Source organism: Hemicordylus capensis, chromosome 4 (assembly GCF_027244095.1).
Source record: "Hemicordylus capensis ecotype Gifberg chromosome 4, rHemCap1.1.pri, whole genome shotgun sequence".
Classification (NCBI taxonomy): Eukaryota; Metazoa; Chordata; class Lepidosauria; order Squamata; family Cordylidae; genus Hemicordylus; species Hemicordylus capensis.
Genome location: NC_069660.1, coordinates 48,219,034 through 48,233,336, shown reverse-complemented (window position 1 = coordinate 48,233,336; position 14,303 = coordinate 48,219,034). Strand labels below are relative to the sequence as shown.

The following is a 14,303-nucleotide window of genomic DNA, read 5'->3' as shown; positions in this document are numbered from 1 at the left end:
GAGGCTTTGGAATGTGCTCCCTAGTGAAATAAGAGCCTCCCCATCTCTGACAGCTTTTAAAAAGTCTTTAAAAACTTTTCAGAAGTTGCTGCCAGTCTGTGTAGACAATATTGAGCTAGATGGACCTATGGGCTGACTCAGTACAAGGCAACTTCCTATGTTTCTATGTAACAGTCTTGTGGAATTATCATGCCAACCCTGCATTCTGGCATATATAACTCAGCTAACAGTTCACTAGTTGTCCCAAGTGAATATTAGCAGCAATAGTTGGATTTTACATATATAATTATGCCACATTATATAGGAAGAATTATAACAAATTATAGGAAGAACAGAACTAAGGCAACTTACAAGTCATACTTCTGCTACAGCCCAGCAATGGTGAGAAAACTAGAGTTTAACTTAAAGAGCAAAGGCAGATCTCATGTCACTTTCAATCCGAAACACAAGCATATCTTAGCAAAGGGAAATGCAGGTGTCGCACAATTATCACCACTGCTTTTAAATGCTGGTTCACCTCCCTCATCTTGAGAATATAAAGGTATATTCTCAAAGGAATATACCTTTAAACTCCATGCATTGTATGCATCTTGCATTAAGAGGCATAATTTAAAAAACATTTGGTCTACTAGGTTTCCTGTTTATAAATTGAGCAAGAACAATTTGCAAGAGATGCAATCCTCAAAACATTTATTAAGGAAACAAGTCAACACAATTGTGTCTTGTACAGGTCAGATTGGTTTTACTGCCTGTCCCAAAATTACTCGTTCATTTGTCATACTGTCCCCCAGGCATCCATCCTTGGCGACTCAGAAATTCATCCACAAAGCTCCTATGACAAACTGCAGGTTTTGACACATCATTTTAGAAGTCACTACTTCAGAATGTTTGCTTTCAGCTTGGTCAACTGAAACAAACATTTTCGGCAGCACTGGGCGAGGAGGAGCACAACCCCACATTTGCAACCTCCAAGGCTAGGGTTTCTTAACCTTGGTCCCCTAGATGCTTTTGGATTACAACTCCCATCATCCTCAGCCACAAAGGCCATGTCTGGGGATGGTGGGAGTTGTAGTCCAACAACATCTGGGGGCCCAAGGTTATGAAACCCTGTCCTAGGCTCCTAAGAGGAAGCACCCCCCCCCCCAAGAACGGAAAATAATTTTCTCTGCCTGGTTTTGAGGCATTTCATTTATTACTTCTTAACTAGTGAGCAAAGTTCATAAACAGTAGTCAAAACTGAGCCAGTTCAATTCTTTTAACTTGCTGACATCTTTTTACAAGCAAGAATGATCTTACTGACTATTCTAGAGTAGGCTGAAGCCGATTTCTCTGCCAAGATCTCTAACAAACTGTGTCTTATAGAAACCGTGAACAAATGCTGCACGAATCTTCCAAACTAATAAGAAACAATTATCCACTACAAATACCAAGTTTGAGAACAGTCTTAAAATGCCTTAATCCAGGTCTTGACAAATTTTCTTTGGCTCTAAGAGCCAGGCAATGGACACATGAAAAATTACCAGACTTCGTGTTGGACATTGTAGAGGGGTAGGATAAATGGGCTTCTCTTTGAAGAGGAAACAGGGCTGCCTGGGACAAATGAAGATCTTACTAAATAATCCTACCACTGAATACACTCGTATAGGCACCACATTTAAATTTCTAAGCAAATCCTGGTGCTTGGGATTTGTCAAGCCCTGCCTTATCGAAAAAGGAATAAATTACCACCAGTGCCAAACAAACTTGCAGGAGAACAAGAAAAAAAAATCAGAAGAGAATCTTTACAAAAAAGGTCAATATATTTGACACTGAAGTTTCACTGCCTCAGTCTTGTGTTAGTCCTGAAAAAAGGTTTAGCATCAAAGGTCTGGGATAAAAGAACTATGATTTATTTGCCAGCAGCATTTCATACTGTGTTGAAAGCTGACAATTCGCTTCAGGATTTGACCATTTTAAATAATATAAGCAAAAAAGAGGAGGTCTGAAGCTAGGAATCTTGTTTAAAGCCAGGATTGGAAGCAGGGTGGATTTGATTTAAATCAAACTGATTTAAATCACGATTTAAATCACTAGCAGGGTGGATAAAAATTAAAAAAAATCCGATTTAAATCAAAAAAATCCGATTTAAATCAAAAAAATCGGATTTTTTTATTTAAATCGGATTTTTTTATTTAAATCGGATTTTTTTGATTTTTATCCACCCTGCTAGTGATTTAAATCGTGATTTAAATCGTGATTTAAATCAAATCCACCCTGATTGGAAGTAGAATTTTTACTACCTTTGCATGCAAGGGGAGGGACGCAAAGTGTCAACTTTATTGCACTTAAAGAAAGCCCAGGACTGGGCGTTCTCTGTGGCTGCCCCAGGGCTTTGGAATAAGCTCCGTGCTGAAATAAGAGCATCTCCTTCTCTGTTTGTTTTCAGGAAGAACCTCAAGACCCTCCTGTTTTCTCAGGCTTTTAATTAGAATTAATTTTTGATATTTTTTTCAATTGCCATGTAGTTTAATCTGCGACTTTTAAATATTTTAAATTTTGTACACTGCCTAGAGATATGGGCCTTCTTTATTATTAACATGGGTCTTCTTTATTAAACCTGAGCGGGATCTGAAATTAACTGAGTGGACACCAAAGAACCTGTGTCCGCATGCACGTGCACCTGTGTTCCCTCTAACAGGGATTTCCAGATGTTGTTGACTACACCTCCCAGAATCCCAAAGCAAAAGCTATGATAACTGGGGATTCTAGGAGTTGTAGTCAACAACATCTGTGAATCCCTGTTAGAAGGAACACTGACATGCACATGCCTTCGAGGGAACACTGTTTGAGGTACCCGTCCTCACTGCTTTCCTCCACACAGCAAGCTAGCTTGATATTGAACCCCTGTGAGAGAGCGGTCTGTGGGAGAAGGGAACGTTCTACTGTCGGGCATCATTAGAGACCTTGCTCTGCAATTCTCTTAACTCCCCTCTGATGATTCTTCTCATGAGTTGTGTGGGGGTGTCCCCATGGCCTTACATTCTCATGACAGAGGGTTGAATCTCAACAAGTGTTTGTGCCAGTGGAATGATGCTTCTGCTTGTGCATGTGGGAGAGGTGGGATTTCTGCTGCCTTCCCCCTCATTTGGCAGCCCCAATGGATCATACTCTCCACTATTCTTGGGGGGGCTAGCTGACACTTAGGATTAGGCTGGGTGACTCCAACTTCAAAGCAATGGGGCACTCTCTTAAGACTGAAGCACTACTGACCCTAGTGTCTATCCTTGCTCATGAGTAAGCTAGGGTATGCAAACCCCTCCAAAGGGGAAGGGGATGGGCCCCCCCTGCCACAACCTTTCAGTGAAAAAATATATAACATTGCTGCTTGGGAATCCCTACTTGTGGCTGCCTTTTAAACCCGACTCTCCCCCCACCTCCCACAACCATTTGCTCCCCTCCTGGCACTGCAATGGGGCACCCTGCTCATGTTGCTTGCGGACGGCTAGCTATCCCTCTCATGAGAGTGCCAGTCTACTGGGGAGGACCAAGGGACGTTTGCCCCAGGTCTTCCTTCAGACTGCACACTCATGGGTCGAGCGAATCCACAGAGGGCCCCAATTGCATTTGGCCCCCAATGGCAAAAGATTGGACTTGAGAGTTGAACATCTTTACCTCTAAGCTGCGTGCGCGCACACACAAATTTGCACCCACCCTCACACAGCGATCCTGAAGAACCACTCAGTGCTCACTCGCCCTCTTGCCACCACTGGCTTCTGCTCCTCTCCAGAGTCCCCTGGCCCTCCCAGACACAGTGCCACTTCCCCCCTGCAGTTGCTGCTCCCCACCGTTGCCTTTCCCCAGCACCTGTAATCCTCAGCCCTAGTCTCAGTTGCTGCTCTGCTCTCTCCGCCCCCTCCGCCTTTTCCCCACCCGCTTGGGCTCTTGAGTGACAAGATCAGGGGAATCGGCTCCAAATCCTGCCGCCTGTTAGATGCCTGTTAGCTGCTGCCATCGCTGCTACATAGGCTCTCCGATCTTGCTGCTCAAGAACCCAAGCGGTGGAGGAAAGGTGGAATGGGCCAGTGTTCCCTTTAAGGCGTGCACACATGCCTGCGTCTGCAAGTTTTTAAAAATGTCCGCTCAGTTAATTTTAGATCCCACTCAGTTTGAATCAGGAAGGCCCCATTCTGAATGCATGTGTGCACACTCTGCCTTGATACTCCCGCCCCAAACAAAACTCATTCAGCACACAGTTGAAAGAAAAATTAGAGAGAACACTGGAAGGGGCAGGAGAGCAGAGCAGCAACCAAGTCAAATCGAGGAATACAGGCGACAAGGGAAAGGCGGTGGGGTGGGGATCAGAGGGAATAACTGCCAGCTTCCGATTCCGCTCACTCTAGCTTTCCCACTTACCCTGTCATGCAAAGCACAAAAGCTGAATGGGGAAGTTACAGAGGACCGGGTCTGTAAACAAACAAGCCTCTGGAAGAGCTGTTATAATGCACATTTTCCTCCTTACCTTCCTTATTATCACTCCCCCCACTTCCTGTTCTGAGATAATGGTCTGTCTGTTAACACTTGTTCTGCAATGTGGATAACTTTCATAGATTAGAACGCCGTAAATGAATAATAGACAGACATTCAACTGCAGGGCTGATATTGATTCCCCTACCCCTTCTCTTGTGATAGCCAGCCTAATTTGTTCCTAGTTCAACAAGTCAAAGATTCTCCCAGAAAGAGCAAGAAAGTGTGCTGGCTGCTTTCAGATGATCTGAAGTCCCTTTGGTTATTTATGTCTCTGGTTCCTCCCTCCCATTCAATCCCCCCACCAGACAGGAGTTGTTGCTAGAAGCTGCTGATTAACATCAATTAAGTGCCTCTGTCTGCAATCCTACAGCTGCAATTACTTAAGAGGAAGACTACTGAATCGAATCATTTACTTCTGTGCAATCCCATTTGCTTACTGCAAGGCAACAGAACAGTCCAGGGCAGGCAGAGAACCCCCTGGAGCCCCTGAAATGCTTCTCCTTGGGGTGATGAAGCCACCCATCATGTTTTCAATTGCCAGAGGATGCAAGGTAGTTGCCTGCTATATGTTAATTATTTGGCACCTCTTTGGCATGAATAGCTGGGGAGGGTTAGGGAAGACAAGACTCTCAGCATTGCCTTGGTAGTCAGTGGCTAGTCATTGGGCTAAACCTCACATGTACCACAACCATGAATAGTTATGCAGGTAAATCAGGATTTTTTTTTAAAAAAACCAAATTGTGTAACATTGGATTAAAAACATCACATGCACTGTGGCCATACAGTATGAGAGCCAGCGTGGTGTAGTGGTTAGAGTGCAGGACTAGGACCGAGGAGACCAGAGTTCAAATCCCTATTCGGCCATGATACTAGCTGGGTGACTCTGGGCCAGTCACTTCTCTCTCAGCCTAACCTACTTCACAGGGTTGTTGTGAGGAGAAACTCAAGTATGTAGTACACCGCTCTGGGCTCCTTGGAGGAAGAGCAGAATATAAATGTTAATAATAATAATAATAATAATAATAATGCCCCCAGTGAGGCACTACCTTGGCGTGGTTGTAGGGCTTGTGTGCTCTGAGGAAGGTGAGAGCTATGCCAGAGGTCCAACCATACTGGACAGGTCTCACCAGAGGAGCCAGACAAAGAGTGCCTCTCCCATCAACAATATGGTGAGACGTAACTTTAATAAATCTATACCGGATCGGTCGTCGCCCAGGTCAACAAGGACCGCGCCAGGTGCTATAGTCCCTGGACATCTGGTGGCAAGTGGGCAACAGGACTCAGGTTCTTCAGTTGAGCAACCAGGGCTGGAGACTGCAAGGTTACTGGAAGAAATGTCGCTTAACTGGAAAAAATATACGAAAAATGCCAACAAGGAAATAATGATCTGCTATTACAAGTCTAGTCTAACTAGAAGAGGTTATTTAAAAAGAATGTACCAAATTTGGAAAGAGAAGCATCCAGATACAGAAATAACAGATCAAAGGCTAGCAGACCAGAGAAGATACATAATAAGAAATAAAGTATTCACAGGAGTTGAGCTGGAAGAACTGCAAAGAGCAACACAGGCTCAATATATGGAAGAATTACCACCAATTGAAGAAGTTGCTCAGGCGCAGGTGGAGGAGGTGTTGGAAATCGAGGATGCCACTGTTACTGAACTGTTTCAAAATCAAAACCAGGCAACCGCCCCTTTGCCTTCACCTCAAAAACCCGAATGCCGTTTAACAGAAAAGCAACAAGAACTAAAGCAAAAATTAACTGAGCACATGAACCAAACAACCACCAGGGTTCGACTTCCAGCTCTAAAAACAGTTGCCAAAAAACAACTTGCCCAGGCATTAAAAGATGTCAATGCTGCACTTATAGAAATAACAACCAAGAATTTGCAAGAAACAAACCAACTAGTGTACAGTGCAGCAGCAAAACAACACAAGAGCTCGGATATAAGATCAGTGGACCTGTCAAAAAAGAAAGCAGTACATCACCTAAATGGAAGATTAGATTAGAAAATAAAATCTCCAGGCTTAGATCAGATGCTAGTAAATGGAAAGATATGAAAGACAAGAAGCTGAAGAATGAAAACACCAAACAGTATCTGATCCAAAAATACCACCTAGATTCAAGGAAAATTAGAGAAGTCCTGGAAATAATAAAGCAGCAAATAATAGCAGTGACAAAGAAGATTAGCAGATATGAAGCCAGAATTACACAACACAGGCAGAATCTCCAATTCCAGTCAAATCAGAGACGTTTCTACCAAAGCATAGAAGGAGAAACTGCAAGAAACCTAGAAACACCAAATAAAGAAGAAACAGTGCAATTCTGGGGGAAATTATGGGACAATCCAATAGATTATAATAAAAAAGCAGGCTGGATGAAAGAGGTCAAAAAATGTAACCAACAAATGCAAGATCTAATCATAACACCAGAATTAATAAGTGAAAGAGCAAAGAAAATTAAAAATTGGCCTGCACCAGGCGACGATGAACTGCATGGCTTTTGGCTTAAACACCTAACAAGCCTAAACAACTATCAAAACAGTTCAATCACATTTTGCAAGGCGGTGATATTGAACAATGGCTAACAACTGGGAAAACTCATCTCATCATGAAAGACCCAGCAAAAGGTGCAGTTCCAAGTAATTATAGACCGATAACCTGCCTGCCAACCATGTTCAAATTATTTACTGGATTAATAGCAGATGAAGTGATGCAACACTTATTAACTAACAAACAGCTTCCGGTTGAACAGAAAGGAAATTGCCCGAACACCAGAGGCACAAAAGACCAGCTGCTGATTGACAAAATGATTTTAGAAAACTGCAAGAGAAGAAAAACCAATCTAAGTGTTGCATGGATTGACTACAAGAAAGCCTTCGATTCATTGCCTCACACATGGATACTAAAATGTTTAGAAACAACTGGTGTCAGCAAAAACATTCAGATATTTATAAAAAAAGCAATGAGCATGTGGAGTACACAGTTAACAATCAATGGCGAGACACTTGGACAGGTTAGCATTAGAAGAGGCATTTTCCAAGGGGACTCACTATCCCCTCTGTTGTTTGTATTTGCCATGACCCCACTTTCACAAATACTAAACAAAACAGGCCTCGGATACCAAACATCTAAAACATCCAGTCAAATCAACCATCTGCTGTACATGGACGATCTGAAGTTGTATGGAAAGTCCCAGTCAGAAATCGAATCACTGCTAAACACTGTCCGTATATTCAGTAGCGATATAGCAATGGAGTTTGGACTAGACAAGTGTGCTGCATTAATAATGAACAGAGGGAAAATAACAAAAACAGAAGGAATAGAACTGCCCAATGGAAGCAAGATCAAGAACCTGGAAGAGAAAGAACCTTACAAATACTTGGGCATTCTCCAGGCTGATAACATCGCACACACTGAAGTTAAAAGAAAAATTGGAAGTGAATACATCAGGAGAGTTAGAAAAACCCTAAAGTCCATACTCAATGGCGGGAACACCATACAAGCCATAAACACCTGGGCTATACTTATTATCAGATACACTACAGGAATAATAGACTGGACGCAGGCAGAGCTAGAGACGCTAGATCGTAAGACCAGGAAAATCATGACCATCAATCATGCTCTGCACCCCCGCAGTGATGTAGATAGGCTATACCTCCCTCACAGCTCAGGTGGAAGAGGAATGCTGCAAGTCCATCAAACAGTAGAAAAGAGGCCTTGAAGAATATATCAAGGACAGTGAAGAAGATGCACTTCAAATGGTCAATAACGTGAATAACTATTCAACACCAATGAAAGAAAGCAGGCCTACAAGAAAGAACAAGTCAAGAACCGAGCAGAAAAATGGGAAAATAAGCCCCTGCATGGTCAATATTTGCGCAATATAAGTGGAAAATCAGACATCAGCAAGACCTGGCAATGGCTTAAGAATGGCAACTTGAAGAAAGAAACAGAGGGTTTAATACTGGCTGCGCAAGAACAGGCACTAAGAACAAATGCAATAAGAGCAAAAGTTGGAAAATCAACAACAAACAGCAAGTGCCGCCTTTGTAAAGAAGCAGATGAAACAGTGGACCACCTAATCAGCTGTTGTAAAAAGATCGCACAGACTGACTACAAACAAAGGCATGACAAGGTAGCAGGGAAGATACACTGGAACATCTGCAAAAAATACAAGCTCCCTGTAGCCAAAAATGGGTGGGACCATAAAATTGAGAAAGTTGAAGAAAATGAAGATGTAAAAATATTATGGGACTTCCGACTACAAACAGACAAATATCTGCCACACAATACACCAGATATAACTGTAGTCGAGAAGAAAGACAAACAAGTTAAAATAATCGACATAGCAATACCAGGGGATAGCAGAATAGAAGAAAAAGAAATAGAAAAAAATCACCAAATACAAAGATCTACAAATTGAAATTGAAAGGCTGTGGCAGAAAAAGACCAAAATAATCCCAGTGGTAATTGGCGCCCTGGGTGCAATTCCAAAAGACCTTGAAGAGCACCTCAACACCATAGGGGCCACAGAAATCATCATCAGCCAATTACAAAAAGCAGCTTTACTGGGAACAGCCTATATTCTGCAACGATACCTATAACAGCAACAACATTGACAATAACATTCTGGCATCCCAGGTCCTTGGGAAGGACTCGATGTCTGGATAAAACAAACCAGTCAATAACACTTGTCTGACTGTGTAAACAAGAAATAATAATGCCTAAATGTATAAGTCTATTGTCATATCCATTCCAGCTCTGAAAAAGAAATTGTGTTTTGTTCTGAAAATTGTCCTCAGAAAATTTTTTCAGCCTCCCCAGTTCCACCTGATTAGATTTGCTACTGATAACTGGAGAGTCTGCTGGTGGGGGGCGGGAGCGGGTGCACCGGGCGGGGGCGAAATCAGAGGGAATACCAACTGGGAGTCTGTGACCAAGCACTGGAGCACACCTTGGAAGTTGGAGTGTAAAGAACAACACTCCCCAGTCTATTTCCAAGCAGAATTCAAAATAATAGTGATTTCAACCTTTAAAGCCCATATGCAGAGGCTCTGAGAATGGCTGCATAATAAATAAATAAATAAATAAATAATGGCAAGGTGGCCAAAGCACACGTGTGCATGGTATCTATAGTGGCATATAACAACAAGTGTGCACACTGCTTTGATACTGCCACCCAGAACAAAACTCATTCCACTCACTGCTGAAAAAATCAGGAACTCCACCCCTCCTTCCCGGTGAAGCCTTGTGCACACCCATATGGGTTTCTGACACCCCATGTGGTCAGAGCCTGGTGTGCATGGACGGAGAAAACACTGGGTTCTGGGATGGACTTAAAATGCCACTCAAAATTCCCGGCTTGTTGCAGCGCTGCACTGTATGCAGATCTGCTGGTGCAAAGATTTCAGGGCTCTTTCAGGGCACAGGGTGCACATGCCCACATGGGGTGGCACGGGGCATGGTTTGTCAAATACCTGGTGGCAGTTGCCAGGATCAGGACAGCACTCACTGAGGTACCAGTCCTCGTGGCTTTCCTTGATAAGAGCATCCTGGCTCGATATCAAGCCCTGCTGGCCTGGCACTCTCATGAGAGAAGCAGCCTGCGAGAGAATGGGGCAAAGTGGGAGCATACAACGAGAGTAGCACCCAGTAAATTCGCGCCTATTCCTCACAGATGGTTATTCTCATGAGCACCCTAAGGACCATTAATCCCCAAGGGGAGGGGGCTTGGCCCCATCCGCCAACATTTATGTGGGGGGAAAACAGAACTTGGCTGTTCCAGAATCCCTGCTTGGGGGTGCCTTTTGGACCCAACCAAGAGCACCCCCTCACACAGTGCTATGATGGGGTGCCCTGCTTATGTTGCTAACTGGAGAGTTTGTGTTCATACATCACTGTTACTTCCTTCATTGGAAACAGAGCACTTAGTGTCCGACCTGTCCCCTTTCCCTCCTGCTTACCCTGTTGGGGGGGGCGGGGGCGGGGAGCAAGGGACAGAATGGGAAAAGGGAATGCCCCTGTGTTTCTGTGCCACTTGAGAGAATGACAAGCCTGCAATGGGGTGTGGCAGCAGCCCTATAGCCAGGCAACTCCATAGCTGTATAGATGACAAGAGGGGCAGGGTTGATTCTTGGAAAGGCGACTAGCGAGAAGTGCCGCTGGCATAAAACTGCCACATCCCTGGGTGAGTCTGTGCCACCACCTCTATGACTGTGGTTTGAAAATCGGTATGAAACCATAATGCTTTGGTGGCCAAACTTCGGTGGTCTTGGTGGTGAACCTCTGTGATAAGCAAAGGTTCAATATGGAGTTTGGTGGAGGTTGCTTTTGCTGCCACACGTTCGGATGTACTGGAATTCCAACCTCTGCCCCATTTAACTCTGCTTTTGCACTATGTCTGAACTCGGCCAGTGTCACCTTTTCCACTCTGCTCCCTCTTAAGCCCTAGAAGATTACACATCAAATCAGAAGGCTTCTCTAGTATTTATAGGAAATGTTAGTAGAGCCATAGATCCTAGGATATTTCATTCACTGGACTGCAAAGAAGGAATTGAATAAAAGCTAAGCTATCCTGCTTGGTAACTAAGCCAGATTTTCAAGTTAGAAATGGACAGTTTTGGACAGCTGGAATTTAAATCTTGCCTCAGAGAATGCTGTGCACCGACTTAGCTTTTTTTAAAACAAACAAACAAACACATGAGAAGCCTGCTCATTCTTATTAATACCAGTATTGTATAATCTACATATTTAAAGAAGTTATTTAAGCACCAGCTAGGAACAGGATGGGAATATGGGAAATAAATTATGTCTTTTATCTTTGGTGAAAGAGATGTTATCATCATAAGAATGATGATATATAGCAGATTTTATTTATTTATTTATTTATTCGATTTCTATACTGCCCTTCCAAAAATGGCCCAGGGCGGTTTTTATTTATTTAATAATAATAAATAAATAAATAAGATAAACAAAATGGATCCCTGTCCCCAAAGGGCTCACAATCTAAAAAGAAATGTAAGACAGATACCAGCAACAGTCACTGGAAGTACTGTGCTGGGGGTGGATATGTCCAGTTTTGATAACAATACAACAGAGAGTTAAGTAGACTTAACCCAAAGAAAAAAAGGAGGCTTGGATATACCCACCTCTACAGCAGATTAAAGTTAAAATAAATAGAAATAATTCAGAGCACTCCACATACCTCAGCAACAGAGACAGAGGATTGGATCTCAACAAGTGTTTGTGCCAATGGAATGACACTTCCACTTGTACAAGTGGGAGGGGTGGGATTTCTGCTGCCTTCCCCCTCATTTGGCAGCCCCAATGGACCATATTCTCCACTATTCTTGGGGGGCTAGTTGGGATCTGATTTCCAGGGGCTGCACAAGAGAATGGGAAAGTCCCCATAACTGCAAGTACAACTTACAGTTCTCTGGATCCAAGACAATACTCTTATGTTCTGCTTGTGATGACAGGGTATGGAGAATGCCTCCATCCTAGACATTTTGACCAGAAGTGCTCTTACCCATGGACTTCAGGGCCAAAGTCCAGGGCCTCCACCAGTGTTCTCTTTAATTTTCGTCTTTTGTATATGGAATGAGTTTTGTTCTGGACAGCAATATCAAGTCAGTGTGTGCACATGTGAATTCCGAGTGGTACCATCGTGATTTAGCCTGAGTGGGATCTCAAATTAACTGAGTAGACATTAAAAAAAACCCTATGGGCATGTGCACACCTTGGAGGGAACACTGGCCTCCACATCCCCAGGGGCCCCCTAAATCCTCTTTAGTCTGCCCTGGGTGGTGGTGTTTGTGCCCTCAAGAACCTGTGTTAAAAAAAAATGTTTAACTTGCAGAGGGTGGGGTCCAAGGCCTTTAGGTCCAGGCTCCAAAATTACCTAGGTGCACCTCTGATTTTGACAAGTGACCTATATATAGTGTACAAGCGAGACAAAGAAAGAACGCCAGCCTTCCAACCAAGACACGGTACCTGAACGTTACTAAGAAGATGCTGAACTCGGATAGCATTCCTCAACAGCTACAGTTGCAGAAAAGCTGACACCGTGTCAGACCGGCCCCGGCAGTAGAGGGCTTACCCGGGGAGGGCTTCCCAGGGAATTCAAGTGTCAGGAAGATGAATGGCCTAAAGCCTGAGCAGAAGCGGGCCCCAATTCCTGTAGCAGCTCCTTTGCACGGGCAAGACTCATGATCTGTCCTTTCTGCTTGGCTAGTTAACGAAGTGCCGTGTAAACGGAGTAGGAACCCAGTAATCGGACCTAAAACGAGACGGCTACGGCATCCGCAGGAATGCCGCCCAACTCAGCGCACCAGCGCCCGGGAACAGAAGGAGGCGAGCGAGAGCCCCTGCCAGCCCGCAGCAACCAGATAACACTCTCCCAGCCACCTAACACGGCCAAGCCTCCGAGAGAGAGAGGCGCCGGCCGGGGTGCCCCGATTTCTCTCCCACCAACTCAGCGCGGCCTTGCCCAGGCTCCCCGCCTCAGCCCACAGTACCTGCGGCCCACGCGTCAGGCCCCGGCCGCTGAGCTGTGCCTGCCGCAACTGAGCCAGGATGTTGACCGGCCCCTCACGGGCTCCGCGCCGGCCAGGCCCGCCAAGCACAGGACTCGCCGTTGTTGCTGCTGCTGCTGCCGCCGCCATGGCTGCTCTTGTCCCCGGACAGAGACACAAACAGGAAGCGGCCCTCCTCCCAGCGCTTGGTAGGGAAACGCCTGCCGAACCGTGCCACAGTGCCGCCACCCGGCCTACCTCCCGCACGCATGCACGCACGCCCGCCAGGCCACAGCCAGCCGCTTTCTCATTGGTGGGAGCAGAAACGGACGGAACGTGCGCCTGCCCCAAGGGCCGATGGGAAATGTAGTCCTCAGAAGATCGCGCCACCAAGAGGCGGAGTGCTGTGTGAGAGGCGTGGCTGAGTGCAAGCAGCGGCAATATGCAGTGCAGCAGAGCCAAAACCGGGACTTCATTTGTGAGCAGTGCTTGATACGTGGCGTTGGTGGCCGGGCGTGGGGTTCCTTATAAACATGCTTCGGATTTATTATTAGGTCTCCGAGGCTGGCTTCCTAAGCGAAACAAAGCAGAATTTACAGGACGCTTTAGAGTTTAAAAGCGCATCAGCTCCGACCCTTAATTATATCTTTACAAGAGGTCCGACTCTGTAAAGTAGGCCCATATATTATTCCCATCTTGCAACTGGGATGCTAAGACAGATAAAGGCTCGCCTGAGCTCAAATTCGTAATAGAGGCATGGTCGTCTGCAACTTTTTTTCGGGGTGGAGGGTAATTTGCAAAACCAGCAATCCTTTACCTGTTCCTGGGAGTATGCCCCATTGAATTCAGTAGATAGGAATACTTCACTGTTTCAGCCAGCCAGCCACTGTTTCAACCTGTCAAGCAAAAAAGGCACCTTTCCTCACCTTGAATCCTCTGCTAGACTGCATCATTCCCTCAACCTGGAGCCTTTTAAATAAAGGCATTCACTCAATACCTTTCAAATAATCAGTTCATGAAGTCTGTATAAAACTACTCATACAATTTGTGCTCCCCTTTCCATACTCTTTGAAATGCTCTTTTCATCCTTGTTTGGAACCATACACCATTTTTAGCCTTTTTGCATGGAAAGTAGTGTTTCCACCCCCATCATTGCAATGCATGGACTGATTTGATGTCATTTAACTTGCCTAGGGAGCAAGAGGTTACTGGTTTGAATCCCCGCTGGTATATTTCCCAGACGAATCGGGCAGCAGTGATATAGAAAGATGCTGAAAGATAT

General features: G+C 44.7%; 1 protein-coding gene across 1 annotated transcript in view; it reads right to left on the bottom strand.

Annotated features, from left to right (window-relative positions):
• The window catches only part of TRPC4AP (transient receptor potential cation channel subfamily C member 4 associated protein), a 54,638-nt gene extending 41,315 nt beyond the window's left edge, over window positions 1-13,323 (bottom strand). Inside the window, exon 1 of the mRNA XM_053247224.1 lies at window positions 13,025-13,323. Coding sequence (XP_053103199.1) covers window positions 13,025-13,171 — 147 coding nt within the window. The 5' untranslated portion in view covers window positions 13,172-13,323. The remainder of the gene's footprint in view (window positions 1-13,024) is intronic.
• Window positions 13,324-14,303: the final 980 nt, after the last annotated feature.